Here is a 27393-nt window from a genome sequence, read left to right as displayed (position 1 = left end):
TATTGACGAGATACTCTATCTCACTTACAGAGTTTAGGTAGCTACTCTGCACTGTGTTGGTATATGGCATTAGAGAACATAAAGAAGGAATCATATCCTTAAACCTAGTTACAGCGCTTTCTGAAAGACTTCTAGTGTAATGAAACTTATTCCCCACTGCTGGGTAGTCCATCAGAGTAAATGTTATGATACAATAACACAGACAGACATGTTTTAACAGAAAAATGTCATTTATTTAAGATACACTGAATTCAGAATTAATGTGCCTTCAAATGGTTTGTTCCAGTGTCTGCCACAAGTCCAGTTTCAGCACTGCTCTTAACCTGTTGGTTTAAGGCTAAGATCTAATGCACATTCCCACAATGGGGTGTGTTTCACTTAGGTGTTAATATTCTGTTCACTTTCAGATAATTGTGCAGGTCATGATACAGAAAGAGAAAAATTTGTGTGTTTCATATGTCCACAGAGCTATCCATGTTCCTGACCATAGGCTGTGATGCTGTCTGGTGTGTTAGACACACGTGCACCAGACTTATTGTATGTTATGGAATATAAATTGTGGGTTTGTTTTTATTAATATTTTGGGAGGTCCTGTGACTTATACTCCTGTACGACTTATATACTAAAAAATCATATGTGCTTTGTTAATTATTATAATGACAATCTATATATTAAAATAACAAAACATAACTAGTAATAGAACTCACAAAACCAAATTACAAACCAAGTACATAAAAGCAAAAACAACCATAGAACTGTCAGGTGTACAATGTGTCAACTGGGAAACCAAAGATAAACCGAGGAACAATATCAATCAATCAATCAATCAATTTTATTTATATAGCGCCAAATCACAACAAACAGTTGCCCCAAGGCGCTTTATATTGTAAGGCAAGGCCATACAATAATTACGTAAAAACCCCAACGGTCAAAACGACCCCCTGTGAGCAAGCACTTGGCCACAGTGGGAAGGAAAAACTCCCTTTTAACAGGAAGAAACCTCCAGCAGAACCAGGCTCAGGGAGGGGCAGTCTTCTGCTAGGACTGGTTGGGGCTGAGGGAGAGAACCAGGAAAAAGACATGCTGTGGAGGGGAGCAGAGATCAATCACTAATGATTAAATGCAGAGTGGTGCATACAGAGCAAAAAGAGAAAGAAACACTCAGTGCATCATGGGAACCCCCCAGCAGTCTAAGTCTATAGCAGCATAACTAAGGGATGGTTCAGGGTCACCTGATCCAGCCCTAACTATAAGCTTTAGCAAAAAAGAAAGTTTTAAGCCTAATCTTAAAAGTAGAGAGGGTGTCTGTCTCCCTGATCTGAATTGGGAGCTGGTTCCATAAGAGAGGAGCCTGAAAGCTGAAGGCTCTGCCTCCCATTCTACTCTTACAAACCCTAGGAACTACAAGTAAGCCTGCAGTCTGAAAGCGAAGCGCTCTATTGGGGTGATATGGTACTATGAGGTCCCTAAGATACGATGGGACCTGATTATTCAAAACCTTATAAGTAAGAAGAAGAATTTTAAATTCTATTCTAGAATTAACAGGAAGCCAATGAAGAGAGGCCAATATGGGTGAGATATGCCCTCTCCTTCTAGTCCCCGTTAGTACTCTAGCTGCAGCATTTTGAATTAACTGAAGGCTTTTCAGGGAACTTTTAGGACAACCTGATAATAATGAATTACAATAGTCCAGCCTAGAGGAAATAAATGCATGAATTAGTTTTTCAGCATCACTCTGAGACAAGACCTTTCTAATTTTAGAGATATTGCGTAAATGCAAAAAGCAGTCCTACATATTTGTTTAATATGCGCATTGAATGACATATCCTGATCAAAAATGACTCCAAGATTTCTCACAGTATTACTAGAGGTCAGGGTAATGCCATCCAGAGTAAGGATCTGGTTAGACACCATGTTTCTAAGATTTGTGGGGCCAAGTACAATAACTTCAGTTTTATCTGAGTTTAAAAGCAGGAAATTAGAGGTCATCCATGTCTTTATGTCTGTAAGACAATCCTGCAGTGTAGTTAATTGGGGTGTGTCCTCTGGCTTCATGGATAGATAAAGCTGGGTATCATCTGCGTAACAATGAAAATTTAAGCAATGCCGTCTAATAATACTGCCTAAGGGAAGCATGTATAAAGTGAATAAAATTGGTCCTAGCACAGAACCTTGTGGAACTCCATAATTAACCTTAGTCTGTGAAGAAGATTCCCCATTTACATGAACAAATTGTAATCTATTAGATAAATATGATTCAAACCACCGCAGCGCAGTGCCTTTAATACCTATGGCATGCTCTAATCTCTGTAATAAAATTTTGTGGTCAACAGTATCAAAAGCAGCACTGAGGTCTAACAGAACAAGCACAGAGATGAGTCCACTGTCTGAGGCCATAAGAAGATCATTTGTAACCTTCACTAATGCTGTTTCTGTACTATGATGAATTCTAAAACCTGACTGAAACTCTTCAAATAGACCATTCCTCTGCAGATGATCAGTTAGCTGTTTTACAACTACCCTTTCAAGAATTTTTGAGAGAAAAGGAAGGTTGGAGATTGGCCTATAATTAGCTAAGATAGCTGGGTCAAGTGATGGCTTTTTAAGTAATGGTTTAATTACTGCCACCTTAAAAGCCTGTGGTACATAGCTAACTAATAAAGATAGATTGATCATATTTAAGATCAAAGCATTAAATAATGGTAGGGCTTCCTTGAGCAGCCTGGTAGGAATGGGGTCTAATAGACATGTTGATGGTTTGGATGAAGTAACTAATTAAAATAACTCAGACAGAACAATCGGAGAGAAAGAGTCTAACCAAATACCGGCATCACTGAAAGCAGCCAAAGATAACGATATGTCTTTGGGATGGTTATGAGTAATTTTTTCTCTAATAGTTAAAATTTTATTAGCAAAGAAAGTCATGAAGTCATTACTAGTTAAAGTTAAAGGAATACTCGGCTCAATAGAGCTCTGACTCTTTGTCAGCCTGGCTACAGTGCTGAAAAGAAACCTGGGGTTGTTCTTATTTTCTTCAATTAGTGATGAGTAGTAAGATGTCCTAGCTTTACGGAGGGCTTTTTTATAGAGCAACAGACTATTTTTCCAGGCTAAGTGAAAATCTTCTAAATTAGTGAGATGCCATTTCCTCTCCAACTTACGGGTTATCTGCTTTAAGCTGCGAGTTTGTGAGTTATACCATGGAGTCAGGCACTTCTGATTTAAAGCTCTCTTTTTCAGAGGAGCTACAGCATCCAAAGTTGTCTTCAATGAGGATGTAAAACTATTGACGAGATACTCTATCTCACTTACAGAGTTTAGGTAGCTACTCTGCACTGTGTTGGTATATGGCATTAGAGAACATAAAGAAGGACTCATATCCTTAAACCTAATTACAGCGCTTTCTGAAAGACTTCTAGTGTAATGAAACTTATTCCCCACTGCTGGGTAGTCCATCAGAGTAAATGTAAATGTTATTAAGAAATGATCAGACAGAAGGGAGTTTTCAGGGAATACTGTTAAGTCTTCAATTTCCATACCATAAGTCAGAACAAGATCTAAGATATGATTAAAGTGGTGGGTTGACTCATTTACATTTTGAGCAAAGCCAATTGAGTCTAATAATAGATTAAATGCAGTGTTGAGGCTGTCATTCTCAGCATCTGTGTGGATGTTAGAATCGCCCACTATAATTATCTTATCTGAGCTAAGCACTAAGTCAGACAAAAGGTCTGAAAATTCACAGAGAAACTCACAGTAACGACCAGGTGGACGATAGATAATAACAAATAAAACTGGTTTTTGGGACTTCCAATTTGGATGGACAAAACTAAGAGTCAAGCTTTCAAATGAATTAAAGCTCTGTCTGGGTTTTTGATTAATTAATAAGCTGGAATGGAAGATTGCTGTTAATCCTCCACGTCGGCCCATGCTACGAGCATTCTGGCAGTTAGTGTGACTCGGGGGTGTTGACTTATTTAAACTAACATATTCATCCTGCTGTAACCAGGTTTCTGTAAGGCAGAATAAATCAATATGTTGATCAATTATTATATCATTTACTAACAGGGACTTAGAAGAGAGAGACCTAATGTTTAATAGACCACATTTAACTGTTTTAGTCTGAGGTGCAGTTGAAGGTGCTATATTATTTTTTCTTTTTGAATTTTTATGCTTAAATAGATTTTTGCTGGTTATTGGTGGTCTGGGAGCAGGCACCGTCTCTACGGGGATGGGGTAATGAGGGGATGGCAGGGGGAGAGAAGCTGCAGAGAGGTGTGTAAGACTACAACTCTGCTTCCTGGTCCCAACCCTGGATAGTCACGGTTTGGAGGATTTAAGAAAATTGGCCAGATTTCTAGAAATGAGAGCTGCTCCATCCAAAGTGGGATGGATGCCGTCTCTCCTAACAAGACCAGATTTTTCCCAGAAGCTTTGCCAATTATCTATGAAGCCCACCTCATTTTTTGGACACCACTCAGACAGCCAGCAATTCAAGGAGAACATGCGGCTAAACATGTCACTCCCAGTCCGATTGGGGAGGGCCCAGAGAAAACTACAGAGTCCGACATTGTTTTTGCAAAGTTACACACTGATTCAATGTTAATTTTAGTGACCTCCGATTGGCGTAACCGGGTGTCTTTACTGCCGACGTGAATTACAATCTTACCAAATTTACGCTTTGCCTTAGCCAGCAGTTTCAAATTTCCTTCAATGTCGCCTGCTCTGGCCCCCGGAAGACAATTGACTATGGTTGCTGGTGTCGCTAACTTCACATTTCTCAAAACAGAGTTGCCAATAACCAGAGTTTGTTCCTCGGCGGGTGTGTCGTCGAGTGGGGAAAAACGGTTAGAAATGTGAACGGGTTGGCGGTGTACACGGGGCTTCTGTTTAGAACTACGCTTCCTCCTCACAGTCACCCAGTCGGCCTGCTTTCCCGGCTGCTCGGGATCTGCCAGAGGGAAACTAACGGCGGCTAAGCTACCTTGGTCCACACCGACTACAGGGGCCTGGCTAGCTGTAGAATTTTCCACGGTGCGGAGCCGAGTCTCCAATTCGCCTAGCCTGGCCTCCAAAGCTACGAATAAGCTACACTTATTACAAGTACCATTACTGCTAAAGGAGGCCGGGGAATAACTAAACATTTCACACCCAGAGCAGAAAAGTGCAGGAGAGACAGGAGAAGCCGCCATGCTAAACCAGCTAAGAGCTAGTAACTGCGCTAAGCTAGCGGATTCCTAAAAACACACAAAGTGAATAATGTGTAAATAATTTAGAGGTGATTCAGCAGAGGGAGTGCTTTAGTTAAGGCACGTGAAGATTACACTGTGAAACAAATCGTTATCTAGTTAACTAGATCAATTTAACTGCGCAGATTAAACAGCTAACAGATACAGCAAAACACCGCTGTGCTCCGGAACAGGAAGTGATACAATACCGCAGTGAGAGCCAACCACCAGTAGAGGTAAGCAAGAGCTCCAGCTTGTTATAACGAGAACATAAATGCCAAGGACAGTTAAACTACCAGGGAAGTGTAACAAAACCAAAACCCAAACCAAAAGAACACAAGCAAAATACTAACATGAAACTCAAAGGGAACTGAGGGCAAAATGGGCAAATACACTCAACAAAAATATAAATGCAACACTTTTGTTTTTGCTCCCATTTTGTATGAGATGAACTCAAAGATCTAAAACTTTTTCCACATACACAATATCACCATTTCCCTCAAATATTGTTCACAAACCAGTCTAAATCTGTGATAGTGAGCACTTCTCCTTTGCTGAGATAATCCATCCCACCTCACAGGTGTGCCATACCAAGATGCTGATTAGACACCATGATTAGTGCACAGGTGTGCCTTAGACTGCCCACAATAAAAGGCCACTCTGAAAGGTGCAGTTTTATCACACAGCACAATGCCACAGATGTCGCAAGATTTGAGGGAGCGTGCAATTGGCATGCTGACAGCAGGAATGTCAACCAGAGCTGTTGCTCGTGTATTGAATGTTCATTTCTCTACCATAAGCCGTCTCCAAAGGCGTTTCAGAGAATTTGGCAGCACATCCAACCAGCCTCACAACTGCAGACCACGTGTAACCACACCAGCCCAGGACCTCCACATCCAGCATGTTCACCTCCAAGATCGTCTGAGACCAGCCACTCGGACAGCTGCTGAAACAATCGGTTTGCATAACCAAAGAATTTCTGCACAAACTGTCAGAAACCTTCTCAGGGAAGCTCATCTGCATGCTCGTCGTCCTCATCGGGGTCTCGACCTGACTCCAGTTCGTCGTCGCAACTTCGCACAGCCATTGAAGAGGAGTGGACCAACATTCCACAGGCCACAATTGACAACCTGATCAACTCTATGCGAAGGAGATGTGTTGCACTGCATGAGGCAAATGGTCGTCACACCAGATACTGACTGGTATCCCCCCCAATAAAACAAAACTGCACCTTTCAGAGTGGCCTTTTATTGTGGACAGTCTAAGGCACACCTGTGCACTAATCATGGTGTCTAATCAGCATCTTGATATGGCACACCCGTGAGGTGGGATGGATTATCTCAGCAAAGGAGAAGTGCTCACTATCACAGATTTAGACAGACGGGACAGAACATGAGCAATAGGACACCGACATGGACTGGAAGCACACACACACACACACACACACACACACACACACACACACACACACACACACACACACACACACACACACACACACACACACACACACACACACACAACAGGGGGAACCCCCCCACATCAAAAAAGGAACACCTCCCCCCAACACAGAACGAAGGAAAACACACAAGAACAGGGAGCGAGACCAAAGTGAGCAACCCAAACAACGACACACAGACACAAAAAAACCCAGGTGATCAACCCTGCCGTGGTCTGGCTCCACCTGCCTCAGTCTGTGCGGATTCATTCGGCTTTCCATGCCTCATGTCTCAAACCAGTGTACACCAGTCTCCTGTGACCTCCAGCCGATCCCCTTCGCCCCACCTGGCTTGTGGATGATCATCCTGCCTGGCCTGTGCGGTATTTTTTTGGATGTGCGTCATCTGGGCTGGGGGTTGCAGTATCTGGTGGACTGGGAGGGTTATAGACCTGAGGAGTGCTCCTGGGTGTTGCGGGGCCTCATCTTGGAACTTCTATTGTACCCATCTGGAAAGACATGGTGGGTCACCTGGGGGCTCCCATTGAGGGGGGGGGGGGGGGGGGGGGGTACTGTTGTGGTGCCTTGGTGTTTGCTCAGCTCTGCTTCCCTTCTCTCTTTTTCACCAGGCGCTACGCTGTGGAACTGATTACCGCACTTGTCAGCAATCATCACACCTGCATAAAAGCCTTGTTCATTCACTTAACCATCACCAGAAACTCAGTTTTCACTTTGTGGTAACATGGCCTCATTATCCTCTGTGGTAGTTTATTCATGTTGCTCTTGACCTTGCATAACTCTCTTTTTGCCTCCTGTCAGCTCCATTTGCAGCTGCCTGGTTCTGGTTCTCTGCCACTCCACCTGATTGTGTCTCCGTGCTCTGGTGTCTCTACCAACATTCCAGCATCATTTATTCCTATCATTCATTAAACGGTTATCTTGTTTTTCACCTCAGCTTCCAGCATTTTTGGGTCCAGTTTTGGTTTAGTCTGTTTGACCGTAACAGGTAGCCCAATTATGAATGACTTTAAACATCTTCCCAGTCTATGTAATACTTTTAACAATTCTGTTTTCACCTGTAACCTTGACTTTTTGGATGCCACAAGGCTGGTAATGCAGTAGTAAATAAAATGGCATTTGTTTGGAGAATAATAAATTTGAATATAACAGAGTACATCGTGATCCTCCCAGCTGTGACCTCACTGTGAATTTATGCATATCAGTTTGCATAAACTACAAAAATCTATTGGCTAGAACTAAAGTGGAGAATTTGACATGTCACACCGAAGGCAAATTAGTCAAATTAATACTTGAGACTTCCTTTCTCTGACTGAAGCCCAGCCCCCCACCCCAAACTTTTCTCTCTAATCCTTAGACTCAAAGTGACTCACTGAAGGACAAAATGTTATGTACCACAACTGAATCACAGATGGCTGTGAGCATCGCTTGAGCCATCGTTCATTGCTCACTCACGGGTTAGCATGCCAAACAAGTCAGAGAAAATTGTCACTGTACACCAGTCAGCTTGGCAATCGTCCTGCTGCCTGTTTGACGCTTCCATGTGATGCATATTAAAAGTAACTAGAAAGGCACAATATGACAGTTATATTGGATATTTTTACTGTATTATGTGAGTGGCTCAGACACAAAACCCAGTTTCTCCAAAACCACCCATTTTTAAATGAAACCTACTTAGGTAACCATCTGTGTGCAAAGTATGAAAGAATTTGAACATAAAATTTTTATATTATTTATGGAAATCTATGCATTTTCCCATTTTTTTTCCTTTAAATCCCCATTTTAAATTGCATTTTTTCATGTTTGGAAAATGAACTTACTAGGTTATACAGGTGAACCCTTCATGTACATCCCCAAATCAGAAAAAGCTGGGACAGTATGGAAAAAACTGGTGTTTCTTACATTTTTTTTAAACTTCAAATTCATTGGAGACAGTAAGAATACAAGATAGTTCATGCTCTTTGTGGTTTACTTCATTTCACTGGTTAATAGTCATCTGTTTCTGCATTTAAGGCCTTCAACACATTCCAAAAAAGTTGGAACAGGAGCCATTTGAGACTAGTAATGAGCAAATAATAATAAGAAGAAGAATGTTATTTCAAACAGGTGATGATAACAGCTGATTGTAATCATGATTTAGTAAAAAAAAAAAAAAAAAAACAGCATCCTGAAAAAGCTTTAAAGGGATTTGTGTATTTTTCTCTCTCTACAGTGCATAATATCACTGAGTAATCCCAATAATCTAAAGGGCAAGGGGACAAGCCAAAGCTGAATACTTGTGATCTCTGATCCCTCAGACAGGGCTGCATCAAGAACCATCATTCATCAATAGCTGATATAACCACATGGCCAAGGGATTACTTTGGAAATCCATCATCTATCCCAGCCTATCCCAGCAGTCATGAGGCGAGGCAGGGTACACTCTCGACAGGATGCCAGTCTGTCGCAGGGCCACATACATAGACAAATAAAGACATTCACACCCGCATGCACATCTATAGACAATTTAAGAAGAAGAAGAGCCTTTACTGTCATTGTATATATACACATACATACAACGAGATTTGTCCTCTGCATTTAAGCCATCCTAATTATAGTTAGACATATTCCAACCACGGGGACCAACTCCAGATGTAGAGATGCTGCCTTGGTCAAGGGCAGAGAAAGGGGCAAGCCCTAAATAAACATGTTTAGATTGTGGGTGGAAACTGGAGTGGCTGAAGGAAACCCACACAGCTATAGGGAGAACATGCAAACTCCACACAGAAAAAGTGGGAAGCGATCATATATATATATATATACATAAACACACACACACACACACACACACACAAACATCAGTAAAGATGCGGAGTGGTTTTGCTTCGGTGTGGGCATAGAAAATTACTAGCGCATTGCACATGACGATCCACAAACTAGGTAGCTGACATTTTTCAAGGGTGGTAATAAAATGTGCAAAGTTTCTATGAGTTGGAATGGTGTGTGCGTCCAGAATGTTTTTAAAAAGCTTGACCTTAGACTTCAACAGTTTTTAGAAGAATAAATCAACCTTTTATTTCATTTTAATTACATCATTTTTTATGTTAATTTACTGTCTTAATGTACGAGGTTCTTGTTATTATTATTATTATTATTATTATGATGATGATTATTGTTATTATTTTATTTTTACTTTTGTATTGTCATTTGATTTTTAAATAAACCACAATAGAAATAATTTTTTCACTTTCTTGTCATCCATGTATTTTTAATGTATTTACAATTATATCATGTGCTTACATTGAACTTACTAAATAAAACCACGCACTCACGCTTTTAATATATAGATGATTTACCACCCCCTGCTGAATTGGTGTGGAAGTCTAGAATGTAAATATCAATGTTCATTGTTCAGTGTTGTTCGCTAATATATGTAGTGTCTCTAAAAATATTAATCCTATCAACGTTTGGTTTTGGCACCATTCATCCTTGACCCAAAATACATGAGCATACCAAATGGCAAATGTCAGCTCTCCACAGTTTGTGTGTGATCAAAACTGCACACATGCATGCAGCGCTTTTTGTCTTATCTGCATTCGCTGTAAGCAGATGCTTTTAATTTGACACAACATTCATTTTTCTCAACATTCAATTGGGCCCGAGCTCATCTGAAATGGACAGACGCAAAGTGGAAAAGTGTGCGGTGGTCTGATGAGTCCACATTTCAGATTGTTTTTGGAAATCATGAACGTCATGTCCTCCACACAAAAGAAAAAGACCATCCAGACTGTTCCCAGTGCAAAGTTCAAAAGCCAGCATCTGTGATGGTATGGGGTGTGTTAGTAGTGCCCATGGCATGGACAACTTACACATCTGTGATGGCACCATCAATGCTGAAAGGTACATCCAGGTTTTGGAGCAACACATCTTGCCATCCAAGCAATGTCTTTTTCAGGGATGTCCCTGCTTATTTCAGCAAGACAATACCAAGCCACATTCTGCAGGTGTTACAACAGCAAGGCTTCATAGTAAAAGAGTGCGGGTACTAGACTGGCCTGCCTGGAGTCCAGACTTGTCACCAATTGAAAATGTGTGGAACATTATGAAGTGCAAAATACGACAACGGAGACCCCGGACTGTTGAACAACTGAAGTCGTACATCAAGCAAGAATGGGAAAGAATTCCACCTGCAAAGCTTCAACAATTAATGTCCTCAGTTCCCAAATGCTTATTGAGTGTTGTTAGAAGAAAAGGTGATGTAACACAGTGGTAAACATACCCAGCTTATTTGAAACGTGTTGCAGGCATAAATTTAAAATTGAGCAAATATTTGCACAAAAACAATAAAGTTTATCAGTTTGAACATTAAATATCTTGTCTTTGTGGTGTATTCAACTGAATATAGGTTGAAGAGGATTTGCAAATCATTGTATTCTGTTTTTATTTACATTTTACACAACGTCCCAACTTCATTGGAATTGGGGTTGTAGATGGATACAGTGGGATAAAAAAGTATTTAGTCAGTCCCTGATTGTGCAAGTTCTCCTACTTAGAAAGATGAGATAGGTCTGTAATTTTCAACTATGAGAGACAAAATGAGAAAAAAAAAAAAATCCAGGAAATCACATTGTAGGATTTTTAAAGAATTCATTTATAAATTAGGGTGGAAAATAAGTATGTGTTCAACCACAAACAAGCAAGATTTCTGGCTCTCACAGACCTGTAACTTCTTCTTTAAGAAGCTCTTCTGTCCTCAACCTGTTACCTGTATTAATGGCACTTGTTGGAACTTGTTATCTGTATAAAAGACACCTATCCACAGCCTCAAACAGTCAGACTCCAAACTCAACCATGGCCAAGACCAAAGAGCTGTTGAAGGACACCAGGAAGAAAATTGTAGATATGCACCAGGCTTGGAAGAGTGAATCTACAATAGTTAAGCAGGTTGGTGTGAATAAATCAACTGTGGGAGCAATTGTAAGAAATTAGAAGACCATTGATAATCTCCCTCGATCTGGGGCTCCACGCAAGATGCCATCCCGTGGGGTCAAAATGGTCATGAGAACAGTGAACAAAAATCCCAGAACTACACGGAGGGACCTGATGAATGACCTGCAGAGAGCTGGGACCAAAGTAACAAAGGCTATACACTACGCAGCGAGGGACTCAAATCCTGCAGTGCCAGGTGTGTCCCCCTGCTTAAGCCGGTACGTGTCCAGGCCCGTCTGAAGTTTGCCAGAGAGCATATGGATGATCCAGAAGAGGATTGGGAGGATATTATGTGGTCAGATGAAACCAAAATAGAACATTTTGGTAAAAACTCAACTCGTCGTGTTTTGAGGAAGAAGAATGTTGAGTTGCATCCCAAGAACACCATATTTACTCTGAAGCATGGTGGTGGAAACATCATGCTTTGGGGCTGTTTTTCTGCAAAGGGGACAGGACGACTGATCCATGTTAAGGGAAGAATGAACGTGGCCATGTATCGTGAGATTTTAAGCCAAAACCTCCTTCCATCAGTGAGAGTACTGAAGATGTAACATGGCTGGGTCTTCCAGCATGACAATGATCCCAAACACACCGCTTGGGCAACGAAGGAGTGGCTCCGTAAAAAGCATTTCAAGGTCCTGGAGTGGCCGAGCCAGTCTCCAGACCTCAACCCCATAGAAAATTTGTGGACGGAGTTGAAAGTCCGTGTTGCCCAGCGACAGCCCCAAAACATCACTGCTCTAGAGGAGATCTGCATGGAGGAATGGGCCAAAATACCAGCTACAGTGTGTGCAAACCTGGTGAAGACTTACAGGAAACGTTTGACCTCTGTCATTGCCAACAAAGATTATGTTGCAAAGTACTGAGTTGAACTTTTGTTATTGACCAAATACTTATTTTCCACCATAATTTACAAATAAATTTGTAAAACATCGTACAATGTGATTTCCTGGATTTTTTTTCTCATTTTGTCTCTCATAGTTGAAGTGCACCTATGATGAAAATTACAGACCTCTCTCATCTTTCTAAGAAGGAGAACTTGCACAATCAGGGACTGACTAAATACTTTTTACCCCACTGTAGATAGATAGATAGATAGATAGATAGATAGATAGATAGATAGATAGATAGATAGATAGATAGATAGATAGATAGATAGATAGATAGATAGATAGATAGATAGATAGATAGATAGATAGATAGATAGATAGATAGATAGATAGATAGATAGATAGATAGATAGATAGATAGATAGATAGAGATGCTGTGTGTTCCAAGCCAAAGATGGAAAGCATCATCATCATTAGGCTTCATGCTCGACAAGGAGGGTGTCGTCATGCGTAGAGCTAATCATATTCGCCAGTCTTCTCCACTTGGGTTGGTCCAATGCTAATAGTTCAGCTTCAGCTAGTGATAGGCCCAATTGGTGTAGGTCCCTGGCGATGACATCAATCCAGCGAGTGTGGGGAGCTCCGCAGGGGCGTTTCCAGCCAGCAGATTTGGGGTCAAAGTGGAAGATAGCATGTGTTGGACGTTCAGGGGGGAGTCTTTTGATGTGTCCATACCAGCGCATCCAGCGCTGTGCTGCCAAATGGGACGCAGAGGGTTGTTGGGTGCGTTCCCGCAGCGAGATGTTGGAGACTCTATCATGCCATTTTATGCCCTCTATTATGCGCAATGCTCTGCGAAGCCGGCAATTCTCTCTGTCATGGACTTATTAAGAAGCCAGGTTTCTGCTCCACAAAGAATAATGGGGAGGACTGAGGTGTTGTAGATCTGCAATTTGGTCTTTCTTGAGATGGACTTCCAAAGGAATTTCATGGCACTGGCTGCCAGAGCACATCTCCTGTTAATTTCTGTTGTGATGCCGCCATTGCTAGTGACAATTGACCTGAGGTAGGTGAAGGAGGTCACGAAATCCACTTCCACCCCACTGATGAGCAGTGGAGGTGGGGCTTCACCTCCGATGTGCATGAGCTTGGTTTTTAGCCAACTGACCCTTAGGCCCAGTTTGTTGACTTCCTTTTGGTATATCTCCAAGGATTCTCACAGCTGGTCTAGCGAGGAGCAGAATAGTGTGGTATCATCTGCATATTCAAGGTCTGTGAAGTGTTAACTGCCGAGTTGAATCCCAGAAACACGGGCACAGATCTGCTCCATCAGATGGTCAATGATGCAGTTGAACAGATCTGGTGCAGCTACGCAACCCTGTCTCACTCTACTGTTAATTGAGAACCACGTGGAGTTCTTGCCGTTGATTCGCAACTGCATCGCTTTCTGCATCACTATAGAGCTTTTGAAAGAGGGTAATGATCTTTCGTGGGGCTCCGAGGATGGCAAGGATCTTCCAAAGAGATGCATGGTCAACGGTGTTGAAAGCCGCCTTGAGATCTAAGAAGGCAATGTAGAGGTGTCTATCTTTATGGAATTCATATGCTTTCTCAATTATGAGACGGAGGGTAGAGATCTGGTCCATTGTGGATCGATTTGGCATGAAGCCTGCCTGCTGGGGGCGTTGTTTACTTCTGACGGCCGGAAGAGCTCGGGAGAGAAGTATTCGCGTGAAGATCTTTGCTGGGATGGAACGGAGTGTGATACCTCTGTAGTTGCTGCAGACCAATTTGTCACCCTTTTGTTTCCAGAGGGGGAGGATGATGTCGGGGTCCAGTCTTCCGGGGGGCACTCAGTTATCCAAACCTCATTTATGATGTAGGTGAGCCAACCAGTAATGTTGTCGTCGCCCAATTTCAGCATTTCTGCTGTGATATTGCAGATGCCGGGAGCTTTGCCATTTCTAAGTTTGGATAGAGCTTGAGCAACCTGTTCTTTAGTCACAGGGTCTACGCTGCAGTTGCAATTTGTATTGGCATTTTCAGATAGCATGGTGAGAGTGGGATCTGTTTGTGGTGGGGGGTGATGCAGGAGTTCAATGAAATATTCCTTCCAGTGGCTGATGCACTCCTCCTCAGAATTGAGTATGTTTCCCTGTGAGTCCTTGACCAGTCCTTGAAAGATGGAAAGGACCAGACTGTTATCAGAAACCATTCCAAAGTCCAAAAGCCAGGGTCTGTCATGGTATATGTTTGTCAGTGCACTTGGTGAAGGTAATTTACGCTTCTGTGATGGCAACATTCATGCAGAACAGTACATTGATTTTAGAGCAACACTTTCTGCTTTCCAGGTGACATCTTTTCCAGGGGCTTCCATGGATTTTTCAAAAAGAATGCAAAATCACATTCTGCACACATTAAACCCCTTCCACAATGGGCCTGCATAGAGTTGCATTGTGCTGCATATCTTGTATACAGGAATGGCTGCATAAGTTGCACACGGGAGGGAAGCTTGGCTCCATGACGCTGTTTTTACAGACTGCCTGGACACGCAGATGGATTTGATACATTGGAAAAAGTGAATATACATTATTTCCAGGAGTTAAGAGACTTTGTTTAACGTGCAACAATCGTGAGAGAACTTGAGGAGGTGAAGGCAGAGCTGCAGCCAGTGATCGCGTGCAGTCTGTCCGTGAGGAGTTATAATGGATGTGGGCATGTCCTCTTGCTGGCGATCCATCTGTGAGGAGTTATAGTGGGCGTGGAAGCTTGGTCCGCCTGTTCTTCTTCCCTGGTTTTGAAGCTTCACTGCCAGCAAAGTTCAGCGGGATGAATAAAATCTAGCAATGCAGATATGTACTGATGAAAAAACCTAGAAGGATTTTTCATCGGACTGGCGTAGGGTTGTGTACAATTGCAAAGGCATGGTGTACTGAAGCATACAGAGTGTTGTATAGATTTGTGTAGAGCACTGCATCCGGTGCTCTATGTTTATTTTTTTGCTTATTTTTTTGACTCCTTTGCGTATTGCCATATAGAGCTGTATATCCTTGCGTAGTGGGTACGCCGCATTACACAACTCTACGTTGTTGAAAGGGGCTTTACAAAGGCATGGCTGCAGATGAAGAGAGTACAGATAGCGGACTGGCCTGCCTGCAGCTCTGACCTGTTTCCAGTAGAGGGTGTTTGGAAAATTCTGAATCAAATCCATGCAACAATGATGACCTGCATTTTTTGTGAAAGTTAGACAATGTCCCGAATCAACAAAGCCTTCACGTTGGAAATGATCTGGTTGTTTGAGCGGGGTTTGAGTCTGTCGATCGGCGCTCGGAGCGCACCGCGCTCTCAGACGCTGTGGGCGGTCTTTAAACCAGCTGGAGCACTCCTTAATCTGTGTAATCCCCATAAAATCGTCGCTGAAAGCCATCTAAATTTTCAGAATGGTGTCTCTCACAGTTTCTGGAAAAAATTGATACGGCAAAGCTCCAAATCGTTCAGACATTTATTCGCAATAAAAATCCGATGAGAGGGGTGGACCACTGCTCACACAAAGCCTGCTCACAGGCGAATGACGCAACCGACAGGCGTGAAAAAACTCACGCATGCGCACGAAGGTTCAAGCTTGGCTGATGCAATCACACATGATTCAAATCCATATGGTTTTTGCAAAAAATAAAAAGGTCCGATACTTTTTGGACAGACCTCGTACTTGTTGCACACCTTACGATGTGTTTGCAGCAAAAATAGACCAAAATAACATCTGACACACTTCATCGCTTGGTACTGTCAATGAGAAAATGTCTTTTAAGTGTTTTCAAGACAAATGCCAACATTTCAATATGGTACATACGAGGTCTATTAGAAAAGAAACTGACCTTTTTATTTTTTTCAAAAACTATATGGATTTGAATCATGTGCAATTACATCAGACAAGCTTGAACCCTTGTGCGCATGCGTGAGTTTTTTCATGCCTGTCGGTTGCGTCATTCGCTTGTGGGCAGGCTTTGAGTGAGCACTGGTCCACCCCTCCCGTCGGAATTCCTTTGTCTGAGAACTTCCTGAGAGACTGGCGCTTTGCTTGATCAAAATTTTTTCAGAAACTGTAAGGCACATCCAAGTGGACACCATTCGAGAAATTCAGACGGTTTTCGGTGAAAATTTTAACGGCTGATGAGAGATTAAGGAGTGTTACTATGGCTTTAAGGACAGCCCACGGCGCCGGATGGCGCGCTGCGCCCCGAGCCGCCGTCGTCAGCCTGTTTTGAGCTGAAAACTTCCAAATTTAAGCCTCTGTTGACCCAGGACGTCGTGAGAGAGCAGAGAGGTTTCAGAAGAGGTCGGGATCAGCAGTTTTGCTGTGGCGCCGCGCCATGAGCGGCTGGGTGCCGACGCGCGAATCCGTCCGCACGTCTTTCATTACAAAATCTCCTTTAACAGTGGAATGTCTGGATAAACTGTTGATCCCAATAGAGGCTTAAATTTGGAAGTTTTCAGCTTGAAACAGGCTGACGACGGTGGCTCGGGGCGCGGCGCGCCATCCGGCGCCGTGGGCTGTCCTTAAAGCGATAGTAACACTCCTTAATCTCTCATCAGCCGTTAAAATTTTCACCGAAAACCAACTGAATTTCTTGAATGGTGTCCACTTGGATGTGCCTTACAGTTTCTGAAAAAAGTTTGATCAAGCAAAGCGCCAGTCTCTCAGGAAGTTCTCAGACAAAGGAATTCCGACAGGAGGGGTGGACCAGTGCTCACTCAAAGCCTGCCCACAGGCGAATGACGCAACCGACAGGCGTGAAAAAACTCACGCATCCGCACGAGGGTTCAAGCTTGTCTGATGTAATCGCACGTGATTCCAATCCATATAGTTTTTGAAAAAAATAATAAGGTCGGATACTTTTCTAATAGACCTCGTACTTTCACATCCCAACGTTTTTTGGAATATCTTGTAGACCTTAAATGCAGGAATGTATGTGTATAACACATGAAATGAAGTTGATCAGAGTGTTTTTTTTTTTATTTGTTTTTTCCATACACCCCAACCTTTTCTGATTTATAGTTGTAAAATAAAGCAATGTCTGATTTATGCTGCCCTATGATAGACTGGATTCCTGTCCATGGTGAACCCCGCCTCTCACACTATGACAGCTCCAAACAGACCCCCCCCCCCCCCCCTTAATTGGATTGAAAGGGTATAGAAAATGAAGGTATGAATCGTTTATTCTGCTTTAATCCCAATAAATCACATTTTAAGATGCATCTATGGAGACTTAGACTATATAAATCATTACTTTCCATATGGAAGCCAATTTTAAATTGACAGGATTGCATGTGTGCAAGCTCCAGAGACATCAGAGTCCAATTTATTTTCTCCAAGTAATAGAAATCAAACAGATGCAAATACATAAACAACTATTCTACTGCAATTAGATATAGATGCAAAAAAGCGTGTACATTTCAGCAGACTGTCAAAGACGATAAATCAAGCCTCAGTGAAAAATCCTCCATAAAAAATTGAGTTTAATAGTTACTGTTGCTTCCATTTCTGGGACTGTTTTAATTGGTTGTTTGTGGTTTTTCTTTATTAATCTAAAACATGATGTTCTTGGTTTTTAATGCAGTATCAAGGGACTGGTAATGTGGAAGATTATTTTGGGATTTTAAAAGTTTGACGTCAGTGCCCCAGAATAATTTTTGTTAAAATAGCTACTTATTTGTTCATCCATAAATCCATCAGTAAATGTAGCCATATTCTTACATAACGTAGGTATTTTATTCCTGCTTCCAGGCCAGACTGCCTCTGGAGGCATGCCCTGGTGCCAGATACTGCCACATCCACCACACTACAGAACTGTCATGGTATCTGTGTAACGGAGGCCAGCAGGTGTCGCTGTGCAGATGTAGTTAGTAAACCTCACTCCCAACAGCTCAAAAGGATTCTCTGGTCACAAGGCCAGAGCCCTGGGTTTTAGCCTTCTGGTTAGAGAGTCTGACTCCCATGCCGGAGCTCGTGAGTTTGCGTCCCAAGGGGAGCAAATGGGCGGAGTCATAACAACACAACGCAGAGTGCAGCCGCTACATCTGGATGGCAACCGATCCATCCCCAACTCTCAAAATTAACCATCTCTCTATCTATGTACACTCCCCAGCCACTTTATAAGGTACACCTTGCTAATAATGGGTTGGACCCCCTTTTGCCTTCAGAACTGCCTTAATTCTTCAAGACATAGGAACTTCCATATGTGCTTTGTTTAAGAGGATGGGAGGTTTGGGTTTGATATTTTCACACATTTGTTTTTAAAAAGAAATTGAAGTGGTGGGAATTGCTCTATGTAATATTTTAATTTGGTTCTTTTCATCTATGTTCAAGTATATTTGAAGTTCACTGTCACTTTTATCTGGCCCTGATGACCTGGGCTACAATCCAACAATTGCAGACAACTTTTGGGGTGCACAGTGTGAAAAAAGTAAAATACAATGCATGATTTAAAAAAAAAAAAAATTCCTGGAATGCAATGAGCATGACAAATTGATATTTGAAGGGGTGTCTGAAGGTGGAGAGATATTTTAAGGGTTTAAGAGGCAAACTGGAGACTGGAACATCATTACTTCAAACTGGCATATTATCTGACAAACCCTGTGCAGAACAAGAGAAGAGCGCTGACTTCTGCACAGCCTTTCAGCTTCTGCAGAACAAGATGTTTTCTGTGTCAGTGCCGCTCACCTAATCAGCTGTTCACAGCACACGAAGAGAACTTTTATTCCACACAGGTTTGCGTCAACATTCCAGCAAATGAGGCGTTTGTGCTCAGATTGGGTTAAGATCAATCAGAACCACAAGAAAAGGCAATCTGTCATTTAGAAAGAAATAAATAATCAGAAAAGTGAAAACGTGACACGTTCCTAACATCACCATTTGTGCCAGTCAAACACTCTTTTCAGAGCCGCTGCTGTGTGAGGACATTCTGTCCATTTGTGAGTATTAGTAATTATTGCTGCAACCCAGTCTCACCGCAGCTCGTGATGGCATTACGAAAAGTCCATTGGGTTCATGATATTGTCATGAAAATGGGCACCTTTCATGATGAGGGCACAAATTAATTTCGTGATGGAGCATGAAATGTGGGATGACGGGGGGTGTCTGGGGGGGGTATGGTTACGGTTCAGGGAATTTTAAAACTGCATCATGAAAAGCATTCTGCTTTGGTGTTGGGGGCATGAAAAAAGTGTGAGACTGGGCTGATTATTGCTTTGATTATAATCAAGCCACAGCCTCATTTCAATACCGAAAAATTACACATGATTTTCATGTTCTCCCTGCAGCTATTAGATGTTACATTAATGCTCCTATTCCAGGCTCATTGGTCTGTGACTGCAGGAAGATGGTGTGAAAACATGTTTGCATGGACATTAGAGAAGGAACAAAAAGGAAACAAGCCCGGTCACGAGCACCGAAATGAGTCTGTTTTTATTGAGGCTGAGGGTCAGAGTTTTGTAACTGATTTATAACTGGATCTGCATATTAATGTGGTGACGTGCAAACTGATTTATTGTTTATTGTGATGGTATCTGTGTTGTGTGGGCCGCCAGAAGAGGTACTGCTGGCCCACCACCAGAGGGCGCCCTGCCTGAAGTGCGGGCTTCAGGCACGAGAGGGCGCTGCCACCTTACAGGAACAGCCGAGGTGACAGCTGTCACTCATCAACTATGACAGCTGTCACCGATCATCTGCATCTCACCCTGGATAAAAGCAGGATGACACCTCCACCACGTCGCCGAGATATCGACTTCTTTGAGAGGTAACTTTCTCTGCCTGCATTGATTGATTCCAAGAGCTATTGTGTTGCAGCTGTCTAACCAGAGGACCAGCGTGGGTCGCGACTGTTTCGTCCTACTTCCCGTCAGATAAGTGGTTACACAGACGCTGCACGAGTGTGTGTTAGAGGTGGAGGTGGAATTCCCACCGTTATTGTTATGGGGTGTATACACACCCACACTTGACTGTCTTGTTCTCCGCCAGCAGTACCAGATCCGACACGCTGAGACGGTGGCCACCTGGGGACTTTTCGGGACTTGGCGGCTCCAGTATCCTTCGGGTTCGGTGGCGGTGGAAATCGTGTGGTTCCGGTTCATCTCCAGACGGGCGTCTCCTATTGTCGAGCCTGCCCACACGACACCTTCATTAATTGACTTGTATCTATTCTATAATCTGCTGTGTGTGGTTGTGACATTCACAACAGTAAAGTGTTCTAATTTAACTCCCTCTATTGTCTGTTCATTTACGCCCCCTGTTGTGGGTCCGTGTCACTACACTTTCCCAACAATCTGCAGTTTAACCTGAGACAAAGTGGGGGGTGGGTATATGTAAACCATACAAATCATTGGTGTTGGAGGAGGTATGTAAATAATTACCCTGCATTCTGTTGAAACAGTGAAGCAGGATATTGTGTTCACTGGTGAATGTGTGTGTTGGGGGGGCGAGATAACTCAAAAACAGCTGGACAGTCTTCCTTCAAACTTGGTGGGACTATTACGTCGATAGATGTCTAGAGGTAATTCAATTTTGGAGTTGATTAGTCGTGTGACATTGATAGATGGATTGGGACAGCATCTGATGTTTTACAGACACTGTGCCCGACTGTCGTGGTGAAGAAGGAGCTGAGCCAGAAGGTGAGACTCTCAATTGAGTATCTGATCTTACAGTCCTGGACAGAGTGAGAAGTTTGAATATCTGGGAGGGACTCCGAGTAGAGCCACTGCTTCTTCACATAAAAAAGACCCAGTTGAGGTGGTTCGGGCATCTGGTGATGATGCTCCTTGGTTATCTCCCTATGGAGGTCTGCCAGGTATGTCCAACTGGGAGGAGGCCCAGTGGAAGACATGCCGGAGAGATTATATGTCGCACACAGCTTGGGACCACCTCTGAATCCGCGGGAAGAGTTATAGGACATGACCGACAATATATCGCTCATCCCACACTTCCCTATAGCTGTTTGGTCTGCTGCCACTTGAAACACTAAATAAACCAGTTGCTTCAGAAGATGAGGGACTGATTATATATAAGGTGGAAAGGTTTTGCTCATGGACACTTCAGTGCTTGTGGAGCATTATTGACCTAATGGGATTTGAACCCTGTCCTTCCCTAAAAACTCAATTCCTAGCTCTACCTCCACAATAAGCATTAAACACACTTGGGTCCAACTCTGTAAAAGTTAAACATCTGGAGATTTGAACAGAAATGCAGAAACATCAAAAATCATCTGTTCTTTGCAGCCTTTGCGCGTTGGTGACGTTGCACTTTGGAAAGACGAGCTGTATGCTGAAAGATCTCTTTGTGGAATTCCACCTAGAGCCGTTGCGCTCCTCTGCAGCGCGCTCGGAGCTTGGTGGACTCAGTGGGTTGGGCGGATCAAACTGATCGGACACGTGACGGCGCTCGTACGAGCGACGCTTCATAAAGTCTTCAGACCGGCAGCCGCGCACGAGAGACGCCGGAGCGCTCCGTGAGACGAGACGCACTTCAGCACGCACTGCCAAACTTCTGATCCGCAAAACCCTTTGAAAATCCAAACCACTCATGACTCCGTTTGTGACGTTTTGACTGCGGTGTGCGCGCGCCTTTGTGCCAGATCAGTGATGGATGAACGCGCTTCTCACTTGGATTAAAGGACGATTCTACGCACTTGGAAAAAAAATATGTGAGGTAAAAAAGAAGCACTTTTCCTCTTTAAGACATTTAACTGAGGCTTTTAAAAACACTTCCAAGTTATATTCACAAACAATATTCACAAATTTGAATCATGTATTCATTTAAGGTAGCCTGTTTTTTACATGTATTCTGTGCGCATTTCTGCTCCAAAAACCAAAACTGAGGTAAAATAAATCACTAAACGGCGTGCACACTTGATATCTCACATAAATTGTGCATTGTCAGTGATTCGCCTTTCATACAGGTGTTTGTGTTCCACTACTGATTCATTAATTTGTGTCTATTTTTAAATCCATGCATATTTTATAAGACGTTCTTGAAAAGTTAGTGCTCACTCATGAATAATTTGTTGTGTCGAAAACCACATCTATCTAGAGCCGAAGCAGCACTTACACACCCGATTTGGATTCTGCCTTAAACTGAAATTCTGTGAAAAATTCTATATATGTGCAAATATGAATGTGAATTTGTATAAATATTAATCTTCAGGCTGGCCGAAGCATTTGATTCAAACATTGCACAGCTGCAGTCGTAATAGAAAATACTCAGTTATCACGAACATAGATGTTTTTCTGGAGGTCACAGGTTTAAACAGCACGTCTGAAATGTCTTTTGTGAATTTATAGGTTGTCCAGGTGTCTTAGACTTCAACAGTACCCTCAAACACAGCCATGAAATCCGTACTGGACGGGGTGGCAGATACCACCTTCCGGACTATTACGTCTGGTTTGCAGTATCTGGGCTCCAACGATGCAAACTACGATGACCCCATCAGTGATTCAGACTTCAAGGGGAGTTTGTCGCTGCAAAAGCCCCTGTCTGCATTCCGCAGCAATGCTTTCCCAAATAAAATCCCTGCAGATGAAGAGCTGATCCTCAAGAGCATCCCCTTCTACCCTACCAATGCCACCGACCTGTTCAGCAACCGAACCACATTCAAAGATGAGAATAATAACATACAGTGCGGCGAGAACTTCATGGACATGGAGTGCTTCATGATCCTGACGCCCAGCCAGCAGCTGGCTGTGGCTGTGATGTCGCTAACTCTGGGGACCTTCACTGTGCTGGAGAACTTGGTGGTGCTCTGCGTCATCCTGCAGTCCCGCACCCTCCGCTGCCGGCCGTCGTACCACTTCATCGGCAGTCTGGCTGTGGCTGACCTGCTGGGCAGTGTCATCTTTGTCTACAGCTTTCTGGACTTCCACGTTTTCCACAGGAAAGACAGCCCCAACGTTTTTCTCTTTAAGCTTGGTGGAGTCACCGCCTCTTTCACTGCATCTGTAGGGAGCCTTTTCTTGACTGCTATTGACCGCTACATCTCTATACACCGGCCTCTTGCCTACAGACGCATTGTGACGCGAACCAAGGCTGTTGTTGCCTTTTGCATGATGTGGACCATATCCATCGTCATCGCCGTGCTACCTCTGCTAGGCTGGAACTGTAAACGTCTCAAATCCGTTTGCTCAGATATATTCCCTTTGATTGACGAGAACTACCTGATGTTCTGGATCGGGGTTACCAGTGTGCTTGTTCTTTTCATCATCTACGCCTACATATATATCCTGTGGAAAGCGCACCACCATGCTGTGCGCATGCTGAGTCGTACCTCCCAGAAGAGCCTCGTTGTATACTCAGCGGATGGAACTAAAGTGCAGACCACCCGCCCTGAGCAGACACGCATGGACATTCGTCTGGCCAAAACTCTGGTGCTTATCCTGGTGGTGTTGGTTATCTGCTGGGGTCCGTTACTAGCCATCATGGTCTACGACCTCTTCTGGAGGATGGAAGATGACATCAAAACAGTGTTTGCGTTCTGCAGCATGCTCTGCCTGCTCAATTCCACCGTCAACCCAATCATCTACGCCTTGAGGAGCAAGGACCTGCGGCACGCCTTCCTCAGCTCATGCCACACCTGCAGGGGCAGCGCCCAGCAATTGGACAATAGCCTTGAGTCAGATTGCCAGAATAGGAATGCCAACATTTCTGCCAAAAGAGCTGCAGAGAGCTGCGTGAAGACCACTGTGAAAATAGCCAAAATAACAATGTCTGTATCAACCGAAACGTCTGCAGAAGCGGTTTAATTGGCTGCTGCAGCGGAAACTGTGTAGATGTCATTTCCCCAAACAATGCCATTTCATACATTAAACCAGAAACAAGATACATCAGAAAAAAAAGGGAAAAAAATCCCCTCTTGAAAGTATTGATTACATCCTCATATAGATGCTTTAGTAGTCATCTATCGCATTAATTTGTGTTGGTGTGTGAGTATGAGTATAGTGTGCCGAAGTGCCAAAAGGTCATACAAGGTAACAGAAAGGACTCACAGTTTGATGGATTTAACAAAGATTTTCACAAGTCTGCTGTTTACCATAGACTCATTATATGAAATTAGTGAATTATATTTTTGTACTGTCAGTTCAGGTTTAGAAACAATATACAGTATCTTCATTTATGGGATAAGGGGCTACTGATGTTTTCAGAGATGTTATACCATGTCAGTTACACTTAAATGTGTCTTGCATTATGAATATGACAAATCCTCACGTCTTGAATTTCAACACACTTCATGTATGTGTTTCCGAAACAAAGTCAAGGACTGTTTATTTCAAAACTTGCAATCAAACATGCCACTTATGTCTTTTCATGGGATTTCTCCTTCTTGATGTGGCTGTCAGATGTGTAAAATGAAAGGCGATGCATTACTCGAGGAACGCGCTGGCATCCCGAACTAAAGTGCACCGAGATGAGGGTAGATTAGATCCCATCTCTTGAGTGTGCGGCGCGTCTGCTGGGAATCTGAAATGGAATTTTCCTCGGCAGGGTGAACAGCGTCTCCGTTGTCTTGTTCCGTTCGTCACAAGCTCTTTAGACAAATGTCTTTGTTGAAATGTAAAACTAACAAACTGTACAGTGTTTTCTTCTTGTGCTTTCAAATCAGTTTGCTTAGTTTCAGGCAACGCGAGAGCAGGCCGATGCCTGTGATGTTTGTTGCGAGTGAATTCGGCCGCAGTGTGCTGGTCACTACTGTAGGAAACTGGTGGATCGTGAACCTGTTTTGAATCCACCTGATTTCATCAAGTGGGTGATTTTATCGGACTCAGCATTGTACGTTTGTGATAACTTGTAACTTTGTGCTATATTTCTGATTTAAGGCCTTTTATCATTGCGGTGAGTTGTTTTAGTGCTACTGTTGCAATGGGGCATCATTTGGGAAAACAAAAACAACCCATGCACAGGCCTCGTGAAGTGCTTATGACGTAACTAAATGAAAAAAATATATATAACTACGTGTGCTGGTAATTTTACTCGTCTAAATAAAAGAACAGAGGCTCTTTGATTGGAGACTCGTGTGGGTGCGTCGTTTGGACAATTGACACCTGATGTTTCAAAGCGTTGGAGAACTTGTGATTTTCTTATAGATGATGTTGTACTTTTAATCTAGAAATCTCACAGCACAATTGTTCTGTAGACATTTATCTTGGTGTGAAGTTATCTAGACAGCTGTTTATCAATATGCTTTTCGCTGCCTCTTGTATTATTGAGTATTGAAGATCAAAGTGTCAGCTGTCAAGTGGCTTCTTCTGTACAGTTGTGGCAAAATGACGAATCTATGCCTAAAAACATCCAGAATCAGTCCATTGTTTTAACATTGCTGTTTTCAAATTTTTGAATAAAGCTGCAGCTGGTTGTCATCATTGTATCTGGACTTATTCCATTTATTATTTGACAATAAACATGGAGAAAGCATGAAAGAAAACATGAAGTAAGCATCCTCTGAACTGGCTGAGACGTAGAATTTTAATGGAATGCTAGCGCCCTCTGGTGGAAAATGTACTAATGTTTTGGGAGGGCAAACATTTAAAAAATTTTAGAATCCTATTATTTTTTATCAAAAGTGCAATCAGCTATATGACAGCCACAAAAACAGAGGTAGGGTTAAATTACAACATTTTAGATTATATTCTTTCATCAAATACTCTAATCTTGTTTATGACTGTGATGACTTCAAATAAAAGACCCAGGGGTTGACATGAACTGTTTTTACCCACTGGTCAAAAGTTAGGGGCCAACAAATTGGACAGATTTGTTTTTCACTACATAATCTTCGAAAATATAGCAGAAAAAGATTTCTTTTCACATTTCATAGCAAATGCATTTGAATAGTTTTCTTATTTCTTAATTTTCTTATTTCAGGTTGCATGTAATTTGCACGCAACTACAACAGATATTTTTCATATGGTTCATTAGTTCCACTTGGTGCAGCATTACAGTAGTAAAACTAGTAAAACACTCAGAGTAATACTGATTCAACAATGTTTTAGTTGTTAAAAATACATTTATCATTATTATTATTAGTATTATTACTATTATTATCATTATTATCAGAGAGACATAGTATGTACTTGAAGAAAAAGAGTGTAATATGTTTTTAAGTGAGTGATCGCTGCGTCAGCACTGAGCTTGTGACACAGAGCGAGGGAGACTGATGCCCCCGATTATGATCTATGTGAATAAAACAGACTTGTATATTTCAAGCAAAATACACTGTTAGTGCCTCTGAAATATGTGCGGTGGCTGTGCTGAAACAGCCACACCGACTGGCAGCATACTCCACTGACACCACATGTATCAAACCAAGTGAAAGGAAAGATCGATTTACAAAAACACTGTATGGACAAAAGACCTTATGCTGCAGTGACTTGTACTTATGGTGGCCCAATGGGGTTGGTACTTTATGAAATGCAGTGGCCCGTAATTGCCTGGGACACTTCAAAAACGGCTTTGGGCGATCAGGCAGCGTGTAATGCCAATCCCTGAGGGCCACAGGTAGAGCTTAGAACTTGGTATGATTTGACAAAATTGGCTAAATTTAGCAGGTTTTGGTCTAGTGAGAGATTGAACATTCAAGTGGCTGATTGACTGGGTCCGTTCAATTCATTTTGAGATAATCAGACTTGCACAATACCTGCACTCATGAGAACATGCGGTAAGTCCTGTATAGGCACTGAGGCCCATTGGTGCAGGTGCTTATCTCTGGATTCCGTAGCGTGTAGCAAATGAGTGTCTATGATTCCCCATGGACAGGACACCATTCCAACACAGGCTTCCAGCAACCTGTATGAACAGGTGGGTGGATTGAGATGATGTAGATTGTCTTGTCCAAGGACACAAAACAGGTAGCATGAGCAGGATTCATTCCCAGGT

At 42.6% G+C, this 27393-nt stretch overlaps 1 protein-coding gene across 3 annotated transcripts; it reads left to right on the top strand.

The window, feature by feature from the left end:
- Nucleotides 1-2800: 2800 nt before the first annotated feature.
- cnr1 (cannabinoid receptor 1) lies at nt 2801-24653 on the top strand. 3 transcript variants are annotated; one of them, XM_034161847.1, is made up of 3 exons: nt 2801-2811; nt 4853-4856; nt 22815-24653. In XM_034161847.1, exon 3 carries the CDS (start codon nt 22860-22862, stop codon nt 24267-24269), a length of 1410 nt encoding a protein of 469 aa, XP_034017738.1. In that variant the 5' UTR covers nt 2801-2811; nt 4853-4856; nt 22815-22859; the 3' UTR covers nt 24270-24653. The 3 variants fall into 3 exon arrangements, with proteins under 3 accessions (XP_034017738.1, XP_034017737.1, XP_034017736.1); XM_034161846.1 differs by lacking the exons at nt 2801-2811; nt 4853-4856 and adding an exon at nt 21911-22177; XM_034161845.1 differs by lacking the exons at nt 2801-2811; nt 4853-4856 and adding an exon at nt 21911-22182.
- Nucleotides 24654-27393: the final 2740 nt, after the last annotated feature.

This window comes from Thalassophryne amazonica, chromosome 21, assembly GCF_902500255.1.
Source record: "Thalassophryne amazonica chromosome 21, fThaAma1.1, whole genome shotgun sequence".
In the NCBI taxonomy this organism is placed as follows: domain Eukaryota; kingdom Metazoa; phylum Chordata; class Actinopteri; order Batrachoidiformes; family Batrachoididae; genus Thalassophryne; species Thalassophryne amazonica.
Note: the sequence above shows the minus strand (reverse complement) of the source record. Positions and strands in the feature narration are given on the sequence as shown.

Excerpts from the sequence above, each read along its gene's own strand:
- cnr1 (XM_034161847.1), top strand. The coding sequence starts at position 22,860 with ATGAAATCCGTACTGGACGGGGTGGCAGATACCACCTTCCGGACTATT.